General features: G+C 38.6%; 1 protein-coding gene across 1 annotated transcript in view; it reads right to left on the bottom strand.

Moving 5' to 3' along the window:
* Nucleotides 1-8,143: 8,143 nt before the first annotated feature.
* Nucleotides 8,144-22,858, bottom strand: part of ARMC3 (armadillo repeat containing 3) — a 55,467-nt gene continuing 40,752 nt past the window's right edge. Inside the window, exons 13-19 of the mRNA XM_026843520.1 lie at nucleotides 20,211-20,379; nucleotides 19,246-19,346; nucleotides 18,046-18,138; nucleotides 16,464-16,556; nucleotides 12,657-12,854; nucleotides 10,084-10,246; nucleotides 8,144-8,564 (exon numbers count right to left, since the gene is read on the bottom strand). Of these exons, the coding sequence (XP_026699321.1) occupies nucleotides 8,355-8,564; nucleotides 10,084-10,246; nucleotides 12,657-12,854; nucleotides 16,464-16,556; nucleotides 18,046-18,138; nucleotides 19,246-19,346; nucleotides 20,211-20,379 (1,027 nt within the window). The 3' untranslated portion in view covers nucleotides 8,144-8,354. The remainder of the gene's footprint in view (nucleotides 8,565-10,083; nucleotides 10,247-12,656; nucleotides 12,855-16,463; nucleotides 16,557-18,045; nucleotides 18,139-19,245; nucleotides 19,347-20,210; nucleotides 20,380-22,858) is intronic.

The raw sequence follows: 22,858 nt of genomic DNA, 5'->3' as shown, positions 1-22,858 counted from the left end.
GCAGGCTCTAAGTTTTACGGAGACCTCTTGTTTCCACACCATACTGCCATTCATCTAGCAGGGAAAAATACTGGTAAATCAGGTATTGCTAGCGTGTTGGTTAGCATGCATTGCTTTAATTTTTGAGTGGCAAGCAAAGACACCTTCCCAGCATACCTAATGTTCAGTGGCATTTCAGTACCAAAACTGAGCACAGACCTGACTGAAATCTGTGCTCCTGTTTACTACTGTATTTCTGTGGTCAGCCAATACACGGCAAGTGGCAACAACACACTAAATTGGTGGTGGCTCCTTTCTTATCCCTCCTCTACCCCATAGTATCAAAAGCTGCAGACAAATCCCTGTGTAAATAACTGCAGATTTCTGACCAGAGGTTTTGCTCTGAAGGCGGCACCCTGACCAATGGAGCAATGTGCTCCTTGGCACATGAAACACTGCATCCTGAGCTCACCCTGCATGTCATGTTATTTGTATTTTAGTAGCATACCACATGCTATGCAGCACTTGGCTTGTGGAAACTGCCATGAGATTCTTACACCCAGCATAACATTTGGCCTAGTGCTGCAGAGCCTCAGTCCCTGTTAATTCCTGATACTTAGCTGTCTCGTCATTGGGAATTCCTGAAGGAATTTAATACCTGAATAGCTCTAAGCTCATCCAATGTTTGGTCTTACAACCCCTAGATTTTTTTTCATATATTTGTACCTAAGGGCCAGCCTTTAGTCATCTGGCTCTGTTTTTGGTACTGCAGCTCCCATTAATAGCGGGTAGATCTAGGATTAAACTCACTTACATTAGAAGTCTACAGCAAAAATAGCATAATGAAAAGAAATTGGCAGTCACAGCATGTGATTCTTCTGTATGATCTACCATAAATAAACTGTTTTGGAGTGGTTCCTGTTTCACAAGAACTTAGCACCATGTTTTAAAGCAAACTTGCACAACATCGGCACCACAAAAGGGAAAGATGTTACAAACTATGGAATCCACAGAGGGTTTGTTACTTTTGCCTGTTTTATGCAGCATGCATGAGGGAGTGAGAAACAGCAGTGGGCAGCTCTAAAGCTTTATGTAGTCTGGAAAAAGTTTGCTCACAGGTAGACCTCCACACAAAACCTGATGGCACTGCACTTTCTAGAAGAGTCTTTTGCTGAGGAGTCATTTCTGTCTCTTATTCTAAAATAGGCAAGGTGGTCTGGCATAGACCAAGCATTAGGACTGCTGGAAGACAGGGTCAGAAAACCCCTCTGCTGTGCTGCCCTGCAAGGTGGGACTAGAACGAGGAGAGATGATTGTAAACAACATTTGAGTAGGTGGATATAGCCTGGGCAAAGGACAGCATGAGTGACAGGATCTGCTGCCTACTTTGATATGAGTGCTTTTCGCATCTTCCAGTATTTCCCCCAATATTTATCCAACTTCAGGCAAGAGCTGGCTTCAATTATGCTTTACACATGGTTTCCATAGATGGCATCTCAGCATGTCAGTGAAACATCAATGAGCTGGAAGAACTAGCTGGTGCATTAGCATGCAAATAAGCTCACTCCATAATGAGAGAAAAGCTTTTACTAGCTCATTGTGTCTCCAACAGACTAATTTCTTCCATGTCCTACAAATAACATTTTTATAGGTCAAAGACATGTATGTGTGCATGTCTCTCCGGGTTTCTGTCATTGCTGCACATAGTCTACCTGTACCTGAACTCTAAATTCTGCCTGGGTGACAATGGACAAGGAAGGCCAGATAAAGTTATTCCAATATTTCTGATATCTTTCAGTGTCAGAGCTAGTGTTTGTATAATGGAAAAATAATTAGTTCATTAAGAGGACTAAAGAGCTGTTAATTATCTGCAAAGTTTTGCTGTAATAGCTGTAGTGGTAGACAATGTGAAGAAATCATGCCCCAAGTCCACACAGCTGTATTGCAAAGCCAATGGCAAAATGCTGGAGCAGAGTCCTTTGGTTGTTTCCTTCAGTGCTGGCCAGGGAGACGTGCAGCTGCCTGTGAGGAGAGGAGACACCTTGGCACAGCTGTAGTGGTAGAGGGGTTGCTTCCTGGATGTGCCAGCAGGTGGTTGTACATGTGTATCTGTGCTGTATGATGTGTTCTCATCTCTGTGTGGTGCTTCATGGTGTTTTGGATGTGTTGCTAGCCCTCGACAGTTAACATGTTTTAGCTGACCACTGAGAGCCACCCCTGCCATCTGCAGGCACAGTCCTGCCTCCCAGAGCTCGCTGCACAGCCAGCCCCACTTCTCAGCATTTGGGTAGCATCCCTCTGGCTTATAGGGCTGCAGGTGTCCAGCACCTCACATAGAACCAATGTACGGCATTGAGAGAGCTCTTTTTTTAGCTTCTGTAGTTCAGAAATGGTTTACCCAGGTGAAAAAGAAGTCTTTTGTCAAGGTGTGGTAAGGATTTTGCCATTGCTGCATTATCAGCAAAGTTTGTTGAGGAGAGACAGGCCATAGATTAGGGGATGTTTTCCTGCAAAACAATCCTGTGATTCATAACCACCCCTGCCCACAACCAAACCAATGTTTATCAGTGTGTTTTCTTTCCTGAGGTGAAAAGATGAAACTACTTTGCGACTGACCTTGTTCTGCTCCCATGCAGCCAAATCCCAGCAGTGGCAGCGCGGATGCTTTCCCTGTCCCGCAGCCTGCAGCCCTCGCCCACCTGCCCTGTGCAGTGGGAGGTGGGTCTGAACTCACCCTTGCTATCCTGAGCACCACCCGTGTGCCCCACACACTATCCCAGTGCTGGTAGTGGATCGCCTCACTGATCCTGCCATTAGGAAGAAGCAACCCCTCCAGGGCCATGGTGCTGGCCTGGAGTTGTTTCAAAAGGAGGTTGGCAAAGCGTCATGCAAGCGAGTTCAGGGGTCTTGGAGGAAGGACCCTGGGAGCTCAAATCCTGCCTTCTCAGGCACTTCCCAGTTCCCTGGGATCCCACCACTGGCTATGGATACTCTGCTCAATATTGTGACTCTAAAGAAGCTCCTGGCATTCCCAGGCGTCCCCCTGGTATGGCTTGTTGGACAGACATGCCTTAACATGTAGGTTACAAACATGCAGGAACACAGGGTGAACACACACATGGCCAACACAGCTCCTTCAGCTCACTTGTGCTGAAGTGTGCTGCTATACTTGTGCTTCTGCATATGGAAGAGAAGATGCAAAAAGAGAGTGAAAACAAAAAAGAGGGAAAGTGAAGGAAAGGACAGAGCAAGTTAACAGATGATGCTGTTACACAGGCCAGTATCATGAATAACTTACCAGTCATATTCGATGGCTCTTTTATTCTATAAATAATAACTTTTTGAGCACAGCTTGGCTGGCTCCGAGATACGGTTTTCAGCAAGCATTGTGCTTTCCTGATTCCCTGCTGGTCTGGTTGTTGTGGCTGGACTGTGCCCCAGCAGACATGTGCGTGTCGCACTGCATGGACACCATGCGCGGGGGGGCCGCAACGCCCAGTGTTTTGGGTTGGGACACCCCAGCTCTTACCACTGAGTGATGTTTTGGATAGAAGGATACCAAATCTATCTACTAGTTCGACTCAGTTGTCACAAGTGGTCATTATTAAGATGATGAGGATAAATACTAATGGGCACACAGACTGGATGTGAGAATGCTTCTTCCCATTACCTGTGGCTTGACACAAGTAACATTTTACCATCTGCAGAGGCTGTCATTTTGGCTTGTGCCTTGTTCCTCTGTGACAGCTGTCACTGAACCGTCCATGCTGGTTACTTGTTTGTAATTCCCATCACTGGGGCAGGGGCTGGGCTGAAATGGGGTCCTGAGCCACGGGCAGGGGAGAGGGGGGTCCCAGGCAAGATGGGTCACGGCCAGTAAGGCCTGTTGCTTCACCTGGGGCCCTGACAAGTGATTATTATTGCAGGAACTTCTAGCCAGTATCTCATGCTGTAGTACCAAATATCCCAGGTGCCCAAACCTGTATTGCTGCCTGAACTGTCACCTCCATGCTGGCAGTTGCTGTCGTGTGGTAGTACCTCATATTATGGAAAAAAAATAAAAAAATAAAAAAAAGGAAGGCTTATGAAGAATGAAAACCCTTGCATCGATCAATTGATTTTTCAATTGATCTGAGTGACTAAATCAATAAATATGACTCTGCTGACTGCTCAGTTTCATATCAGTGAAATCCTTGAGGCTTCCAAATTAGCTGCCACTGAACCTCCGTTCTGGCACTCAAAGCTCTGTAGGACCAAGAACTCTGGCACAGGATTAGAAACCATTTTCACAACCAGCCTCTGAGAACACAGAAGGAATAGTAACTGGAGAACACCTTCAGGAGCTTGTGAGAGTCTACTTACCAAAATATTCAAAAGTACTGTGAAAGACTTTTCTCCCATTTTGGCTAGTTTGTTAGTCCTTACACCATGGGAGTGAAGACATGGGAATGAAGGAATGAAGCTTGGCAGATGTATTTTTCTAGTTATTCAAGAAAGATACAAGAGGTCTAAGAGCTGTTTATTTATTGTTCTTTCCTAAATCTTGAACTTTGGGCTTGTCTTTATTTGATACATCCTGTTCTTCAGACTCTCCAGTGTGTCTTATTTTCCTCTAAGATCAGAAGTAACAGAGTGTACACATGAAGTGGACTAAGTCCATGAAGTCAAAAAAGACATCTCCTGGAAATCTGGACCTTCCACCTCAAGGAGCATAAGAGCTGCCATTTACTGTTGCATTTAGCAGCTCAGGATGTCCCAAAGGCATAATGGCCAAATCCTTTATTGCACAAGGAAATTGTGTGAAGGTCTGGAGGATGAACCACAATGTCACATTAAGCATATAATTTCCATAGACAACCTTTTTTTTTTTTTTTTTTCCCCATGATGATGAGTCTATTTGGTACCTCTTGCTTGCTCAGCTATCACATGGCAATGGAGTTATCTGTCATGGAATCACAAGGAAACCTTGACTCACATTAGGATTCAGGAAGACCATGGAGCTATACAGAGCATCCTGAGATCTATGATACTGATACAGGTTAGGCTTCCCACTGTAACCACTGACTTTACAGCTTATCTGGAGAACTTTAAAGACATGTTATTAGACCTTGCATACTAAGATTCTTGAAATGAGCTGTACCTACTCCTCCATATCTCTTAATTCTAGGAAATCATGTAGCTAAATGCTCAGTAATTGTCAATTGTAAATGGATTATTAGGAGCTATTGGGAAAAAAAAAAAAGAGAGAATACATGACAAACTCTTCAATATTGTATGCAGGTTTAGTCTCATTTCTAAAAATAGCATAACTGAAAGAGGTACAAGTAAGGAACAGCACAATCACCAAAGGTATGAGTAGGAGTTCACACAGTAAGTGATTAAATATACCCTGTATATAAGTATACTTGGGAAAGAGTACTAGTTAAGAACACTGAGGGAAGATAGGATGGAGACCCATAAGAAAACAAGCATTATGGTGAAGCTAAATAGGGAATGGATGTCCGCTGTCTCTTCTGCTACAAAAACTAGGAGATATTAATGAAAGCAGCAGGTCACAGGCTCAGAATTAAAAACAGTTATATGCTTTGCACATCTGTAGTGAAGGTAGAAAGCTTTAAGAGCTGTTAAATACCTAGACACAAAGGAAGTCCCTGAACTGCAAACTGCTGAACCTATCAGTGTAATCTGGAAATGTATTTGTGCCATGTTGTTAACCTTTTCTATATTGACCATTGCTGGAGATGGGTTATTTGGTTGGACAGACTCTTGGCTTGAGCCTGTATGTTCATTCTTATGCTTTCTTCTACTTTGCTGTGAAAGCATATGCTGTATTCAGGCTTGAATTATATGGGATTTTTCTGCTTATTTTCAGTCTTCTGAAGGAAAACAGGTGCTGCAAATGAGTTGTTGGAGAAGACTCTTGTATAAACTAGCAAGAGAGCTATGAATATAATAAATGTATTAGTGCACTTTTCTATCTTAACTGTTGATGTGCTAGCCAGTAAATGTCTACTGCCTCTCCACAGTCTCCATTTTGACACTCTGCAGTGATAATGAGCCGGATTTATGAGGAAATGAATCATCTAGTGTAAGAGGTGCAGATTCATGCAGAGGAGATCTAGATGAAATAATATGTCACCATTCAAAACCTGTATTTACCAATAAAAAACCTTTTTGTTTTTCCCTGAAGCCAAGTTTGATGTAAAAAATAACAGAAGAGTTCCTCTTGGATCTGAAAAGAAACACCTGTTTTGCTCCAAGAGCCTTGAATTCTTCTCAGGATCCAAAGTTAATCAGCAACAGAGATTTACTGAAGAAAAAGTTCATTTCAGTTTCTACTATGCAAGGGAGTACACAGTTTGAGGGAGTGATGTTCTGCCATTGCTGTAGTTTAGTAGTGGGTAATCCAAAACTATTTGAAATGCATTAATTCTCTAAATTACATAGCAGTTGTTCCCTGCTAGCATAAAGATAAAACAAGTTAACCTCAGTGCTCCTACTGTTCAGGGATCAAGTGCAACAGAAGGAAAGCATGGAAGCACTGGTGCTGCTGCTGCCAGCAGTATGTACTGCCTCTGCATCTGCTTGGGGAACAACTGAAGAATCCACTTCTGCAGCAAGGTGTTTACCAGAAGCACCCCTCAGAAACAGGTCTTGGCTAAAAACTGGTTTGAAGAGCTTGGAATTATCCACTTAGAATCCCCTTAGCCACAGTAGTCCCTGCACACACAGAGAAATGTCTAGAATAGGTTTCCTAATTTTTATTTTGAAAAACTTACATTTTGTCTTTTTTAAAATATTAACTTTTATTAGAAACAACAGAAATTGCTTTGTTTTTCAAGACCTCCTCAGAGTAAGTCATACTTTAACATTATGGTTCCAATACAAAATCGTGAAATTCCAAGGTAAGAAAACTATACAAAATAATATCTAGTAGGAAAATCATTCTTATTTCACTTCCATTTACTGCACTTTCAAAGTTGCAGGTTTCTATACCCAATCATGCCAGACAGTGAGAGCATATCACTTTTCATCAGTCCCCTACCTGCTAACTCATCCTCACCTTCCACTCAATTCTGCTACCATATTGTGCATTTTTCTTCCAGAGTTCTTTTTCATTCTGATGTTGAGAGTACTGCTGAACATAAGAAATGAGCATTGAGGCCATAAGTGAATTTACAACAGAAAGATAAAATGTTCCTCAAAGGGCTACCAGAAAATCATGCTTCATGTCATAAGAGGAAGGAGGGGGAGTGGCTGGATCATGCTCATAAGCAGTAATGAATACAACAGATATAAACCTCGTCAAACCAAAGCAGACTATACAAGTGATTGTGCTTATACGAACATTAAAAAATTTAAAGAACACATACCCCGACTTTTTTATCACTTTTTTGGTGGGCAGAAAGAAAATGCGTTGTTGTTGGCATTCTGGCCTTCTGAAATTCAGTTTTGTGCAATGTTGCCTGCACTGGCCTAACTTCTCGACAGGATTTTTTCTCAGTTTTCCACAGTAAACTCACTTACTAGTGGTGTTCCCTGAAATACTTCAGCACATTCCTGACAGCTTCACCAGTGTTCTAGCCAGTGTTTTATCTCTTTTAGATGCACCACCACATTTCAGCAACACCATGTTACCCAAGGTTGCAAGAAATACATATTCCCTGTCAAAAACTTCTCAGAGTCCATTTTATCTTCAAGTGAAAAATAAAGAATTTAAAGGGAAGTTGCAAACCATAACTTATCAGTCATCTGTCTTCCCTGTGCCAGGACAAACAGTATTTACTTTCATCCAGGTATGTTATTATCTGTAATTGTTAACTCTGCCAAGTTCCAAGAAATATAAATGGGATGTTTTCTACAGTTTCTAAGATAACAGCTGAAAGTATACTGTTATCTTAGCTCTTCTAATTCTCAGTTCTTGGGTTATTCACATAAAAAATATCTTCCAGTTGTTTTTAGGTGATGTTATTTCACCAGATGTCACATTTTCTTGCTTCATGGACATATTCATATAAATTCTTATAAATGTGCATGGGAGTTGAAGGAACATAAGAAAAAAATGAATACACTGTATTTTGGAAATAATTTAAACCTATTTAATAAGCATTATAATGGTAACATATACCAAATATTCTTTATCTACCAAATTTTTATCTGTAGTTTTACAGTTTAGTCTTAAAATACTACAAAAAAATTATCAAAATTTCTAAGCTTTGAAGTTGGATACCTAAAATATGTTTAATTAAACATTGAGGACACCATACTAAATATGCTGCTTTTTCATAGCTGGACCTGAAACTCCTTACGTTTCCTAAATATAAGCACTGCAAACACCTTTAAGATAGTTATTTCGGTGAAATTTGTCAAGATGATTAAATATGTTTGTACTGATCTGCCTCTGCACTTCCCTGTTTTATCAAATAGCCTGGCTCAAACATTAGATCTACAATATACTCTTGAGGAGGAAGCAGAAGTCCAGCTATTCCTTGAGGAGAGGCATCAACCAATTTAACTTCATTCCAAGCTCTGTTATACTTGCCACGAACTAAACTACAGCCAATGCCAATTCTGTCTGCTATCACCTAAAAAGGACAGAAAAAGGAGTTAATCACAGTTAATACATGTTACTTCTGTGATATACAGCTAGGCTAAAGAGATGCTTAAAAAGAAAATACCTGAAAGGCCAAGAGTTTTCTAGAAATAGATTTTGTAAATCTCTAGTGTTCCAAACTGCAAATCTTTATTATTGTTTCTGCTTAGAAAGTGTAGGGTTTTAAATGTTATTTCTGCTATATTCTATGCACAACATGAAAAATATTCATTTTAATTCTTTTCAGACATCGATACATTTGTTTATCAGCCAGTCCTTCAGATCTCAAATGAAGTGCAACACCCACAGTACCCAGCAATGTTTTTTTCTAGTTGGAAGACTTATTCCTGAATAACATTTTGAAAAACCATCTATTCAAGCAATGAGGTGTAGGTACATCGCACCCATATAGCTAGTGTGAAATATTAAGTGTAAAAATGCAGTATTTTTATCAATGTAAGTTTTAGGACTGTTGCTTCACTCCAAAGCACACTCCTTGCTTTTCAGGCCTGTGAATGTGGGAAGCAATGAAATGTGAGGCAAGCTTCTGCTAGATGAAACACCTGCCTTTCCTCCGTGCTGCGCTATCACTGACAGACATGTAATGTTTTCCAGCCACAGAACTGTTTTCTCAGAATGCAACTGCTGTGAAGGAATGAAATCCTGAAGGATTTTAAACTTGTTACAAGTGGACAAGGATATCTTTTGCTTAGACTGCTGTGGCTTTAAGAGAGATGATCCATCCCTACAAAGGTTTCTTAGGACAGTGCAGGATAAGCAAAAACCAGTGCTGCTTCAGCACAATTAATTCATGCCCTCAGACCTCCATAAAGTATGTCAGGAACCTTCTCTCCCCATGGATACCATAAATATAGGATTGTGCTCTTTCTCCTGTGTACTGTTTCCTAGGTCCTTCCCGCTTAATGTGCTAGGCCCTTACTTCTCTTTTCCTTTTCATCCAAGAAGGAGAAAGCTCCAGCTACCCAAGAGCCAAGGAAAAAAGATGGGACAGATAAGCAGGCTGTACCAGTACGTCTTCACATGAAGACAGAAGAAATTAATCTTCCCAGTCTAAGAAACTAGAACATAAAAGCTGTTATATACTATCATAGAATACTGGATAGATACCAAATAAAAATTGTCCCAACAAGTTTACATTTGCAGCATGAAAAAAAAAAAAAAAAGAAGCTGCATAATTCAATATTTTACAGTTTACAGAAAATGTAAAATGTTTTGACTCCAAATCAAATATTTTGGCTTTTTGCCATTTATCAAGTATTCTGCTGATATCACTTAAGACAATTTAATGACAACAAGAATGTTTACAGAAGGAAGCGATGCTGGCTTCCATTCACTGGGAAATCAACTTTGCCAGTGAAAAATGACTTAAGTGTATACAAAAGATTTTACATTAATATAAATATTATGTTATACTGATGCAAGTATACTTCAGTTTATAATATCAATATTTAACATCAATATGTTATGCTATAAAATAAATGTTAATGTACCTTGAAAAGTAAAGCCCTGTGGTAGAATGTCCCTTTTTTTACTTTCCCAATAGGCACAATGTTGCATTTCAGTTCAAATTCTATTTCACTTATGTGAAGTTCCCAGCTGAAGTCGTGTAATTTGTCTCTTTCAATTGGGCCACCCATCTTGTCTGCAACAAACCTGTTCCAATGTATACTGGGATCAATTACATCTATAATTTATCATTAAAAATGTAGCAAAATCAAATGTATACAAGCAATAAGAGAATGACATACAAGACTTTAATACTTTTGCTCTAGTTGCTTAATTTTTTTAAATTCAGTAATTGGTATTTTAAATATGCTCACTGGTAAATACAGATAAACATAACTCAGGTCATTCACATTTGTCACAGACCTAAACCAAGGTGCAACAGCTGTCAGCCGAGATTCTGAAGAGGTCTAGTACAGGCACAAAGTCCTCAGAGGAAATCATTAATAACAGCATAATTACTGAGGAAGAAGTTCAGAAGCTAGTCATCTTTACAGCTAACAGATTATGTGAACTATGTATTACAATCTCCAGCCCTACCAATTGTTTGAATTGTAATGAAGGCATAAGAACATATATGACAAAAATAAGGTCACAGGTAATTATCCCAACACAAGAAAACAACTATATCCATAAAGGATACCTTAACTTCTACATGTGCTTTCTCATACTGAAGTCTGTATTTGGGGGGTGAGAGGTGTGTATTTATCCATTAAAAAGCATGGCTCAGTCACAGAAATGGAAGGTCAGAACTCACAATCTGTGCAAACACTGCCAAAAGCATGTCTGTTGGCCGACTGTGCACACATGAGATTAAGCCCTGATTTGTAAGTCCCTGCCTCCTCATACACACACCTTTACCTCCCCTATGCGTTGGCCCCTGTACGTAAAGACATTTGTTTCTCAGTGTCCTCAGCCACAGGCACATATGTTGTTGAGGACTCTCACTCTGGACAAGGTGTAGCAATGCTGACGTGGGAATCACAAGCCACTGCTTCAGATAGGGAGTTAAAATCTACATCGTGTCCTCTGCTTTAACTGTGAACAGGCTCTGCCTGTGCAGTACCTGCAAGGCTACCTCAGAGGCCTTATTTCTAACAACCTAGGGCCTGGGGAGGTACTGGTTCCAACTGCATGGGCACAAGGAGTTATCACCTAGCAGGCTCGACATGGTATGCTGAAGCTGGGAATTACTGGGTGAACCTGAAGAAGCTGGGCAGTCTAGGCAGTTCCTTGTGCTGCTTGTGCCTACCGCCAGCCCAAAGCTTCTTGAGCCTCCACGCACACCACTCCTGTGTGCGCACAAAGATGTGCTGCGCTTATTTAAAAGAAGACAGCCAGCACTATCGTGTGTTCCCTCATCTACCCCAGCTCCCTCCCCGGTGAGCACAGCAGGAACTGTGCTCAAGCTGCCAGGCTGCCGAGGGCTGCGGCAGCTGCCTCCTCCTCTTTCCTACTCAACACACACTATCAGGCAGCCGCTTAAAATGGAACATACACATAAAAATCCCCACATTCTACTTAAACTTCCCGTGATTCTTTCGCTGGGTGTGTCTGCAAGTATTTCACTGGTGTGTCTGAAGAGAGGATTTGAAAGAGCATTTTATGGATTCCACCTTGAGGAAGGCAGCATGATTTATACACAGCTGGATAGTTAAGGATGAATATCCGTCCTGTCAAAATTTGCAATCAACAGAAAAGTCATTCCTCATATCACATTAGATCACTTCATTAAAAATGAGTTAGTAGAAGAAACAAATTTTGTGAGACTCAGTGGGATCTGATGCCAAACTCTCCAGATTCAGAAGGTAGCCAGGAAACTGCTAAGATAGTAAAGGTTAAACTAAGGAGAAGATGAAAGGAGACACACTGCTTGGAGATGACAGTGATTGGTGCCTAGGCTGAGTAGTCAGTGCAACTAATGAATCACACATTGATAACAACAGTCTGTACACACACCATTGCAATATCCTGGCAGTATTAAATCATCAGGATATTAATTACAGTAGCACCTAAAACTACATTAGGAAAATGTGTCATGCTTTTGGCTCTATAGGAAAACAAAATACAAGAGAGTTCCTGTCCCAAGGGTTTTCTAACTAAACCAACTAGGCAAGAAAGATTGTAAGAACAGACATGATACATCAAAGCTGCAACAGTCTCGACTATTAGGTTGGAGTTTTAGCTTGTGCATTTAGGCTCTGAAGCAGCTGGGTCTCTCCTGCTCCTTGATGATATAGATGCCATATGCAGCTGATGTGTTCATTGAAAAGGATCAGTACAGATAGATCAGTGTGAAAAAAACACTGAAATTGTCCATATATTTTCAAAATGAGAAATGTATATATCTTATTTTTAAAAAAATTAAACTAATTACAACAAAATTAGAAACAAGAAGCTTAAATTCTAGAATTATGTAAAACTTCTGGACCAAAGCAGACTTGGATTCCAATTAAGGATGGGAAAAATAACAAGTCTAGAAAAGTTGTCCTTGTATGAGAAAAAAGTTATTTTATGAATTCAACTTATATTATTTATGGAAATATAATTTGGTACTCACTGTGCAAGAGCCATAACCTGTTCCCGGGTAGTCATTAGAGGTAGAATTGTTTTGGAAGCGTCGTTAATGTAATCCAGTAAAATCAAGTCAGGTGGTGGTAGCCAATGTGAATTTTCTAGATTTATTTCATCCTGGACTTTAGATGTAATCTGAGTAACTTCTTTTGACTTTTCTTCTTCTTTTTTCCCCTTCCCTTTTCTTACACAGAAAACAATATACACTTATTTAAAATACTGTAATATCTAAAGTCCAAACTCAAATATAGTCTCCAACAGAACATTTTACACAAATTGATTTGGGGGCGGGGGGAAGGTAGGAGAAATCTTTTCTCTTGATAATGAATACTCCAAAATCTACAAAGCTGTAGAGAACACTTGTGGAGCATGCCTGCAGGAGATGGTTAGGAACCAAATGTCAGTAGCTTCATGTTAATATTGCTGTAAATTCTCATTTTATTTTTGTCTATGGCTCTGATATGCCTTTCCTATATATGGATTATCTAGGGGAGAAGACACCCATGTACATATAGGAAACATCTTTTAGACAGTTATGGTTTGGTTCCATATGGCTATGAACTAAAAATCATGAACTCCAATGAGTTTTAACTCGATAGAAATTTGGACTTCAAATAAAGGAACAAACGGGATCAAAAGCATGGCTGAAATCTGGATAGGACATGCCAAGCGGTAGTCTCTGTGGTTGCAAATCCATGGACTTCAAGCATTGTGCAAACTACAACATGGCTTGTCAGGTGAAGATTTTATAAGTCTGTGTTTTTGCTGACTTTTTTCATTGTACATGCTATGTATTTCACTAACGCTCAGGATTTGAAAAATGACTATGATCCTGAACAGGCATCATAAGCACCCAGCAGAAGTATAAATGAAATTCTTGTTCTGCTTAGATTGAATACTGTGCCTTTCACAACTTATGTAGCAACTATAAAATCAGTATCTCACCAGGGATATCATTAAGATGTATACAATCAGACAGATTAGAATTTTCATTCGTGGGAACACATAGAACTTATTTTTGTAAGCATTATATGTTTTTTCAGCATAGGGCCTGAATAATTCTACCATGAAATATTACAAAATTTCTTTCCTTTGTTTAAGAGTTCTGGTTTATTTTTAAAAATCCATAATACTTCTGGCATTCTTGGAAGGAACAAAAAAAGAAATAAAGGACTACTAGAGTATATGGCTCCAGGGCACACTATCATTATTGTATGATCCTCAAATTATTCTTAAAATTTTTACAGTGAGCAGCAGTCTTAACATAGGAGCTGTTGGACAAAGCAGAAGGGCATATACCATTACCAGTAGTCTAATTCAAGCAATTTGTCTTCAGAATACTTTGCAAACTTTTATTTTACCTATTGAGATTTATCATATTCACAAAAAGCCCTTTTCATAGGTTTGATAAAGCACATTATTTTAGAAGGATAACCAATTAAGATTTAATCTTAAAATTATAGAAAATTCAACACATTCTTAAATAAATGGTTCTGGTTATTAATTGCACTTATACTTGAAAAAAGCAGATAAAACAGTTTTCATTATCTAATTTGACTCTAACTATAGCCAGAGAACCTTCTAATGCTAGATTAAACAGTTGCACTTCTCCATTTATACACTTACACATTATGGATAAGAATACACTGTTTAAAAAACTCTGAATTATTTCCACCTCTCTAGTGTCTGACTTAGGAGGTTTTCAAAACAACAACTCCTACAAATGGTATAATTCTTGTTCCTTGACCATTTTCTTTCTTTGTCCCCTGCTCTTCCCTTCTATCCTCCCAGTACTTTTCCCTATGAAAATGTACTATGAAAATCTACTCAAATGACTCTTGAATCATTCTTATTCTCCTTCTTTCCAGTTTTCAGGAAGAAAACACCTGAGAGAAATGGGTTTGAACAGCGATCAGTTTGGGTTTTTTTTTACTGCTGTTTCTCTCAGGTATAACTATGTTCTATTCCTTGGTGGAATGGCTGCTTTAAGGTTGTCTTCCACATCTGTCTCTACCTTACTCCTGAAGTCTTCAGCTCATCATATCTGTCTAATACTCACCTCATAAGGAACCGTGGAGGTGCTGTCTTACAGCTCAGTGATGTAAAATAACCAGTCACCATTACACTAGACTTCTACTATCTTTTTCCTGTCCTTTTTAAAAAATCCCTGTTTTATTTACCAGTGGGAATTATGACATTGGAAAAAAAATCACTCCCTTTTCCCAAAGCTGTCTTATTACTCATGAGACAATCTTATGCAAATGGAGAGGAATATTGCAAAAGAGAACTTATGGCAGTTAATAGTCTCCAAGCTGTTTCTGATTCTTCTTGCAACTTCAGTACAAAAGTCCAGTGGGTCACCAGAAAGTCAGTGTGATGAAGGTGGCAGTCAATAAAATACCACCAAAAGACAACCATGACACCTATTTCTTTCATTTTTTGCATATCTGCCTTGGCTGTCTTTAGAAAAGGAGTAAATGAGCATTGGAAAGTATTTCCTTAAATGCTGTACTGGAACATATCATGGAATAAATGCAAATTTATCAGCCTACATTAAATATAATCTTTTAGCCCAGTCAGTGTGTGCATCAGATACACAACTGTTTGATCAAAAATGTTGCTATCTGTCTATACAAATATATGTCAAACTATCAACTTGGCACTTCCTCTACATCTAATTCAAACAATTCCAGCAGACAATTACAACTGTCCTTTCTCTTAGCTTTCAACTTTGGTTTATATAAAGTAGTATCACTTTTTCAAAACAATGGCTTTAAACTGTGCTCAGTAGTACTTTGCAAAATAATGATGAACAGAAACATATGATCAAAGGAAAAAATATGTAGGAAAAAGTCTAAGCATGTTTGAGACTTGGAGTCAGCTACTGACCTTCAAGTAACTCCCATATATCTCACAAATTAATAATAATAATAATGATGTATGAATTATGGATTCAGAATGAATGACAATGGGGTTATAAATCATACAACTTGATCATGACATTCAAAAGCAATTATTTCATACTTGAAGAAAGAAGTCTTTGTATTCCTGCAAGTTTACTATGAGAGATTGAGACAGGTATTTGGGTTTTCCTAAAGAAAATTTTTTGCTTTCCAAAAGAGTTATGGTTGCTAACAGAGCAGTCATTTACTATGTAATTGACATAAATTACATTAAAAAGCAACTATCCAAAGGTACCCTCATCTCACACTGTAATAAACAAACACAGTGTCTTGTCAGAACAGGTCTCTGAGCTCTGCACAGCTGCTTGAAACTATGCAAAACTGTCTATGGCTCTAAAGCATCTTTTGAGATGAAGGAATCCCCCACTGGTGCAGAGAAATCGTAACTGGGGCTCAGTATCTCCCCTTCCTTTCTGCTCCCTTTGAGTAAACTGGCATATGCGTGGTGGGTGCCCAGAGCATGCTGGGCATCAGGAGGACCTTCTAAATGAAGAGAAGCTGGAAGAGGCCTGGTAAGACACTCAAGATGCAGTATCTACTCTTTTGCATCCTGAAACAGGAACCTTCCACAATGCAATTCATATGATCCATTTTGGCTATCTACTATGGAATGATTTAACCTGAACTCCAGAAGTGCTTGCAGTCCAAATAACTAGTCAAATGTAAATGTCTGCCTTGTGAGTCAATAGCTTTTGAACAGACTAATCTCACAATTTGGGTCCTGATTTAAGTCAGAACCTCAGCTCTTCACAGTCAGTAGCTATTGTCTGTCAACAACCTGCATGTCAGTTCTAAACAAACAGATACACATATAATTCAAAGTATAATACCTTAAGCCTTTTTCACTAGTGCTGCTTTTGCTGAGCGAACACCATTGTCCAGATAACTCCTGCTTTTCCTCCACTGGAGATGCCATTGAACTACTGACATCACAAAGCAAGTTCCAAATACTGCAGATTTCATCACTCAAGCACAGGTATATACATACACAGAAATATATAATCGGTCTAAGAAATCAACCATTATTTCTATCAATAAAATGTCTGTACAGACAGTAGCATATCACAGTTCACAAATGAGCTCCAAGATAAAAATTGCAAACATAGTACTTCAGTTCCTACAACAGGCACACCATCTCTCCTTTTTTTTCCAATCCTGCAGTACTCAGCATTTTGCAATGCCCACCACTGACTAGAATTCACAGCCCCAAGGCATGGCCAAGCTCTTTATACCCTAAAACAAGGAAGATTAGGAAGTCAGGACTGGGCTCCATAGAACCCACCATGAAAAATGTTCAGCTCACTAAGGTAGCTAACAGAAAAGCCAAGGAGAGTTGCAGGTTTTACATCACGTTCCTATGAAGGACTAGATACCATCCCACTGATGGCAAGGAGGCTCTATTTGAACCAGTTTTGGAATCCTGAGCATTTCCCTGGAATTAGGCACGTACACCTGCCTTCTCTGAAGGGCACTGTTGTGGTCATGATCGTGCTGCTGTTTCATGTGAAGCACAGCTGGGGACCATGGTTCAGTTCCCTTCCACAGGAACAAAATAAGGGTTAAGTATTTTATATTAAAAGTCATCAAGACAGGACTAGAACTTTGGTCTGTACTCTCTCAGATAAGTGCCCTAACAGCATTGTAGAAAGCTCTGTTCATTATGCCTCATCGTTAGTGAACAGCTACAACAAACCAGAAAGAGATTGCTAAACCCCCAATATTTTGTGATCAGCTATCTGCATGTGGGAAGGACAAGCTCAAATCCTCTTTCTGTAAAAGAAATTAATGTCCCACTGCAAGGTTAGAGGTTCTGAGCTATTTGGTATGAGCAGACATGCCCACCAGATCAGTGCCATAGAAAGGACTGCAGGACTGTACCTATTGTATGGATCAGAGGGAGCTCTGCAAGAGCAAGGCATTTTTAGGCTTGTTGCTGTCAAAACTGGGACAGTTCTGAGCACACCCTTCTCAGCTTTTAGTCATCTATGGAATTTCTCTGGAAGAAATTTAATCTAGAAATAAGGATGCACGTAGGCAGCATAGGAACTTTTCATGGGTCTAGGTTCTAAATTGAGAAAGAACTTCTACCCTAATTTCCCTGTGTCTTGGTTGTCAAGCTGTAAAATAACAGTATTTCACTGCCTCCAAGGGATATTGAAAGGAAAAGCAGCCAATTAAATAGGAGATGTTCAAATACAGCATGGGGAGGGAGGACGAATAATTGCTAAGGTAGGCAAAGGAAGATTACTGCAATTAGGAGGTGAAAGAAAGACTTGGAAACCATATTTAACATTGTATTTGAGAATTTGTACTCTGTTAGGAAACTGTTTATGATCATTTTCAATCAGAATTCTATTTCTAATGTTAGAGCAATAACAGAACATTGACAAATAGTAAATCTTAAAACCATACCTTGCTTTTTCTCTATTGCTTTTTCTTGAAATAGAAGGTGACAAGATAGTCTGTTCATAAAATGAATCTTGTGCCTCCTTCTCTACTGTAAGACTGAAATGGAATAAGATATTTTTGCATGTTATTTGTAGAATTAGCATTTGCATGTTAAGCTATGAAAATGGAGTTCTGATTTTAAAGAACAGTAAATAAATTAATAGGGAGTATATAAGTGGAAGAAATAACATAACCACTAATAAACCAGATATTGATTTAGGGATCAAAAATTATGTATGGAATACCAAATGATGGACACAAAAGTAACTGGGGAATAAGACTGCTGCCAAGGTGCAAAGGCAAGAAGCTGTATCAAAGTCAAAGAAAGAAAACCTGATAGTTAAAGACAACTCTAGGGATCAACAAAGAGTATGTAAGTTTAATTTGTCATAGATATCCTCAGACATCTTTACAGTGTCATATACAAGCTTAAAAGGGAAGCTAATGATACTGTAAACCAAATATGTGATGTGTTGACAGAGAAGAAGGTTTTGGACTTGCAAAATATTGGTAGAGCATTCTTTGATCTGTGAGACTGTTTACAGGAAATGACTCTGAGTTAAACAAGCCCAAGACCAACTTCCTGCATTCAAATCTAAGAAGATTTGTTAGGCTGGTTTCAACTTAAACACAGAAGAAATGGACACAGGTTCTTTATCAAGCCTGAAAGCTTGATGCTTGGCTTTGTCCTGCATCTTGGGATGTTGTGCTTAAAATTCCATGCATTTGTCTGTACAAGAAGATAATCAAATCATAGGTTTCATTATTGCATGTTGACATTCATCTTAGATGACATAATTATTATTGCAGATTACAAGCTTTGTTATAACTAATAAAATACTGGGTCTCCTGCCATCAGGAATCAAAGGGTGTTAAATGAATGTTTAATGGCTAAGTTTAAAAAAAGCAACTCAGTTGGATAAAACTTCTATGTCTAGAGGGGGAAAAAAAAAAGTTATTTTCCAAATTATTTTACCAAATACAAATCTCTCGCCTTCTAGGACATGAAGCACTGTGCTGGGATTAAAACAGACCTTTCTGTTTTATATATGCGTATATATATATATATATATATCTATACTATGTAGTTTGTACTGGAAACAGTGGAAGTGATGGAAAAGATGAGCTATTGGAAAAAATGCTAGTAGATCAAACATGACTCACTCTTCTTGTGGTTTAGCATTAATGAAGATTATGGCCCGATGGTCAGTAAGCTTTTGCATACTCAATTCCTCCAAAGATAAAAATTTCACTCCAGGCTTTATCTACAAGAATATTAGCATAACAGATAAGGTGTTCTGTTCAGTTAAAGATTAAGAGAAAAAAATTTAAAGATATCTAAAGAGCAATTTAAAATTCCTCATCTTTAAAAGAAGATTTACATAAGAATTTACAGAGCCATTCAAAATATGTGCAGTTGTTTTCTTCATTTGCATTTTCTTAATCAATTTTCTTAAAAGGATTGTTTACAAATAATTTATCTTGTAGTTATTGTTACTATGTCATTCCAAACAGCTTTAGAATAAGGAAATGTTCCTGCCTCTGAAGGCTTTACCATATAGGATGGAATTTTCAAAAGCAACCATGTTCTTTAGGAGCAGGTATTTCACTGATTTTCAGTCAGACTGGTATTTCTAATTCATTTGGACATTTTGAAAAGTCCTCATTGGATTTAAACTGAACACAGCACTAACAAGCGATACTGGAGTCAGTCTTTATATATAAACACTACTTTATGAGAGAAAGGGTCATGACCAAGGTGAAAATATGAACTCTTTACTTCTTTATGTAAAAATAAACAAACAAAAAGCCCACAGGTCATTCAGTGTCAGGTTAGTATTAAGTATACTGCAGGGAAAGAGACCAGAAGAACTAAGGTCTGAGAAAGGATCTGGAAAGGAACTAGGTCTGCACAGCTTACACAGGATTGGGAAGAGGATCGCAACTGAGGGATAGCATGAAGATGATAAGATTTCATCCACGAAGAAAGATAATTGAAAAGACATTAGTATAAAATCTGGGAAACTTCAGGACAAGAAAATGAAGTACTTTATGTAGCCAGATTCTGGCTTTTTTTAAACCAAGAAGCAAATTTTACTAAGTAGAGTAATTTATTTAAAGTAGCTTACCTGACCACAATCATAGAATCCATCAGTAATGATATTACTTGATGATAAATATCCCATCTGGCTGTATTTTTGGGAAAGATTGTTATCAAGTAGCTTTTCTAGAGCAGCTTCACTAAAGTTATTTTTGCACCCTGTTGATAGATTAATTTCTTCTAGGATGTCTAAAGCACTGTTAAATAAAATACAAAGGCTAATTAATCATTAAATACCAATTAATTCTTATTATACAGTTCATGTTAGTTTTCAGCATTGCCAAGGCCAAGGCAGATTCATTTTCAAGTGCTAGCCTTGTGCCCTTTGGGCCAGCAAGGAGCTGGCTGTGCTGCACAGAATTCTTTCTCTAGGGAAGAAAACACCTTGCAGTGCTCAAAAGCAAAAGCAATTCCTTTCAGCAGTTAAATTGTTACATAAAGAAATGCAGACACGATGCCACAACCTTTTATCAGAAGGATGTTAGGCACCACAGAGAACTTGAGAATAAGAAGGATGTAAAAGTAGAGTGAAAGGAATAATGTTCAGAGCTGACTATGTGACACAGTTTAGGGAACCTCTCTCTCTCTCTCTGCCCAACTTGCAATGCAGTTTGCAAGTTCCAGTTGTGCGTTACGCAATGGGTGAATCCTCTGGTTTAGGACTGTTAACTGTTTGGGGAAGGCGTAGTTGGCAGAGATTTGCTAAATATGGATGAGCATGGAAACACAAGCAGTTGTGTCAGCACCACCAGGATGGCAGGATTTTTGCAGCATGGAGGTAGAAACAGTCATGTGAGGCCACAGGAGGACAAGAATTCATTTCTTAACCTGTTTCTGGTGCTGAAACCCACATACTGATGACTTCTGACCTGAAAAACTTAGGAAAAGCTCAGTAAGAAGACAAAGGAAGCTGAATCAGGAGAACATAGCATACGGCAATTTTGGAACTGTTTAGGAATGAAAAAAAATGGAAAAAAAAGGGTGATATATTCATATGTATGTGTGTGTACATATTCAGAATTATATCTGTGTGTGTCTATACACACATGCAGACTCTTCACATCCTAAGGAATCAATTTAGATAGATAGATAGATAGATAGATAGATAGATAGATAGATAGATAGATAGATAGATTTATAAAATGAACTCCACGTTTAGACTGCCTGTTTCTCTCTGTGAACAAGGAGCCTCAGCTGTGGACATTTACAACGTAGACATCTGAATATAAGTCAGATGATTTCCAGAGAACAAGTTTTTCAGGCAAGGCAAATGACAACCTTCTCTTTTAGAAGACAGCAATGGGAGAAAATAGTAGAAGAGAAGTACAGGCTATTTTTTATAGAGCACACTGCAACAAAGTCAGGTAACCAGCAAGTAATGCAGGGAAGAATTTTAAAGGGGAAAATGAATAAGGAAAGGCTAATGTATACAGCAGCGTCTAAACCAGATGACATTGCAGGCACGATATCTGGAGGAAATACAAGTCAATAACGGACAAATACGGCTGCACCAAAAATCCTGTGAAGACCTGAAAACCAAAAAAGGACTCATACAGAAGTGGAGACACTGACACTTCCAACAGAAAACAAAAATTAAGGGACAAACCCAAAAGACCCACAGGCAAAGTGAGACACAATTATTCAGGGACTGAAACAAAAATAAATGTTTCATATGCTGCAAGTCAGAGAGGAAAATGTAGGCCTATTACTCAATGTGGAAAGAAAACTTATAACAGATGGCACAGAAAAGACTGAAGTGTCTGATGCCTTTTTTGCTTCAGTTTTCATAAAAAGGTTGCAAGCAGATGCCTGGCAGTAATATTAACAAGGAGGTAGAAACAGTAGGCTTAACATGTCTAGAATAAGTTTGAGGAGACAGAGTTAACAGTCCCTGAGGACACGTACCTCATACTACTCTATGAATTGGCAAAAACGACCTCTGAACTATTTATAATTGTATTTGAAAATTCAGGGAGGACAGGCTAGGTGCCAGGAGAGTAGAGAAGGACAAAGATAGTATCTAGATTTGAAAAACGAAGAAAAAGAAAATTGTAATAGAGATCATTCAGCCAAATTTCAGTGTCCAAAGAATACAATATCAAATTATTAAACAATCAGTTTACAAGCAACAAGGGATAAGAAATAGCCGTTATATATTTGTCAAGAATAAATCACGTAAAGACAATCTAATCCTTTCTGTGATAGGGTAACTGACTTAATGTATAGGCATGTGAGATGCAAGTTGACTTTGAGATATGTTTTGGCTTTAATAAGTCTCTTCACATATCCCTACTTGAATACTCATGAGCAAGTCAGGGAAATATAATCTACATGGAAATAATATGAAATAGTGCCTGACTGGTTGAAAACTATGCTTAATGTATTATTATCAATAATATGCTGTCAAACTGGAAGGACACATAAATTAGCATCCTACTCTGATACTGTCACAAAGAAGGGATTAAAACCCAACAGTGCTATATGCAAGATATATAAAATAATTACTGAGATTTATTTGATGGTGGTAGCTTTATTTGATGGTGGTATGACCTCAGCTGAAGTACCTCATTCAGGCTGGGAGATGGCACTTCAAAATGGCATAAATAAATGAGAGAAATTCATAGATGTGTGACAAAATCATACAAGTTTTCAGACAAAAAGAAGTTTAAAATTTTT

This window comes from Athene cunicularia (genome assembly GCF_003259725.1).
Source record: "Athene cunicularia isolate RWA chromosome 2 unlocalized genomic scaffold, athCun1 chr2_part1, whole genome shotgun sequence".
NCBI lineage: Eukaryota > Metazoa > Chordata > Aves > Strigiformes > Strigidae > Athene > Athene cunicularia.
Note: the sequence above shows the minus strand (reverse complement) of the source record. Positions and strands in the feature narration are given on the sequence as shown.